The sequence below is a fragment of the Mandrillus leucophaeus genome, unplaced genomic scaffold (genome assembly GCF_000951045.1).
Source record: "Mandrillus leucophaeus isolate KB7577 unplaced genomic scaffold, Mleu.le_1.0 Scaffold1322, whole genome shotgun sequence".
NCBI lineage: Eukaryota > Metazoa > Chordata > Mammalia > Primates > Cercopithecidae > Mandrillus > Mandrillus leucophaeus.
In genome coordinates, this window is record NW_012101280.1 from 100,642 (window position 1) to 102,380 (window position 1,739).

The 1,739-nt window shown below is 40.6% G+C and overlaps 1 protein-coding gene across 1 annotated transcript in view; it reads right to left on the reverse strand.

Moving 5' to 3' along the window:
• LOC105534262 (neuroblastoma breakpoint family member 4-like) overlaps positions 1-161 on the reverse strand; it is a 38,109-nt gene extending 37,948 nt beyond the window's left edge. The window contains 1 exon segment of the mRNA XM_011972949.1: positions 138-161. Coding sequence (XP_011828339.1) covers positions 138-161 — 24 coding nt within the window.
• Positions 162-1,739: the final 1,578 nt, after the last annotated feature.

Here is a 1,739-nt window from a genome sequence, read left to right on the forward strand (position 1 = left end):
GAGGTAGCAGCCAGCGTGCCCGGTAACGGTCTGCAGTTGCAATAACAGAATTAGAAGGTGGGAGTGTCATGGAATCTTAGGAGCCCTGCATTCCAGTTGCCCAGGATGTGCTGAAACACTAGGCTCCCTGGTCTCACCTGAGGGTCACTGATGGGGACCATTTCTTCAGCAGTCACTCTGAGTATTTGTGCACCCTTGTGACAATGCTATAGGTCCACCTCTTTCCCAATACATCTAAGCATGTTCTCATTGCTCATCTCTTGTGTGTATAAAATCATCAAGGTAGAGAGAGTTTCCCAAAAGGTTATATTTTCTTAGCGGTTGTCCCGAAGTCACTCTACTTTCTCTAAGTTGAATCAGATCTTAAGGCTTTTCCACATGTGAAAGATATCAGACTTTTAGACTGCCGTAATATCCCCTGGATCTTCGCATTTTTTTTTTGTAGCTACTGAAAAGTGAATGAATAATTCATTTTTAGAAAATATTTTCTCTCCTGGATCATTATTCCTCTTGCTGCTTCCCACTGTTATGTTGATTTCTTTTCTCTTACTGGGGCAGCATCTTGTCTTTTCATTATGCTTAAGACCAGTTTCACATCCCCACATCTGTAGCTTTTCCTCTATGTGTAGGTTGGTTTGTTTTTTTAATGTCACTGGATACTCGTTTCATACTTGTCATTTAACAGTTATCATTCTGGTTCCACAAGAGCTCTTTTCAAGGAATCAAGTGATCATAGTCATTTGTATATATCCCCTGAAAACATATGTGACCATGTATCTTGGGGAGTCTTGTAAACCTGATGCTATTTTGTTGTTTTTAGTTTTCCCATATATTGAAAAGAACAGGGCCTTGAACGCTTCTCAGAGAATATTATTGGATATATACATATATATATATTGAGTTGCTCTTACACCGTTGATGTGTGGTTGCATTACACTAACAGAACCTGACAAGATTAAGCTCATGGTCAGGGATAGTTGGTGATCCTCAGTGTTCCTGTGCAGCAGAAGGTGAGTTTGAGATGAGAGGGTCGAGTAGGGGAGCGTGCTTCCCCGAACCACCTCCTCGCTTTCTCCGCTTCCATCCTCAACTAAGTTTTGTGAGGCTAGGACTTGGGAGTTTGTCCTGTAGCCCAGGTCTCCTAAGTGTGGCTGTTGGACTTGCCTGAGTTGAGGGCATGATGAGTGTGACCATGGGCTACCCAACATTCACGTGGAAGTGAAGGGAGGAGGACTGGATCAATCCCATTGGAAAGTGCGCCTCTCAGCAGCCCGCACCATCCTCCAACTTCACTGTGTAATGACAGTGCTTTGAGATGTATTAAAAGCTGTAAATTTATCTATTCTCTGGTGTCTCAAAAACCTGACATTCTGTGTCAAAATGAAAATCTGTCTAGTTTCTTCATTTTAAAAATGATGAAACTGCAGGTTCAGAAAGTTACGTGGTTTACTTGAGGTCACACAGGGATGAGTTTTGAGCACTGCCAATAAAAGGAATCACAATAATTATTTATTAGTTATTTATAGAATCCATGTAATTCAGTAGTCACATAATTAGTTATTGACTAATTTGTACTAGGCATTTTGTTCAACACTGTACACATACTTGGATATCATATTTTCATCATAATCCTTAAGGCAGTTATTATCCATAAGAAACAGGCAAGAAATCTGAAGAAGAGGGATAGCAAATCATGTATTTGGCCGTATTCCTATTTTTTGGTTTCTGTGATGCTGGAA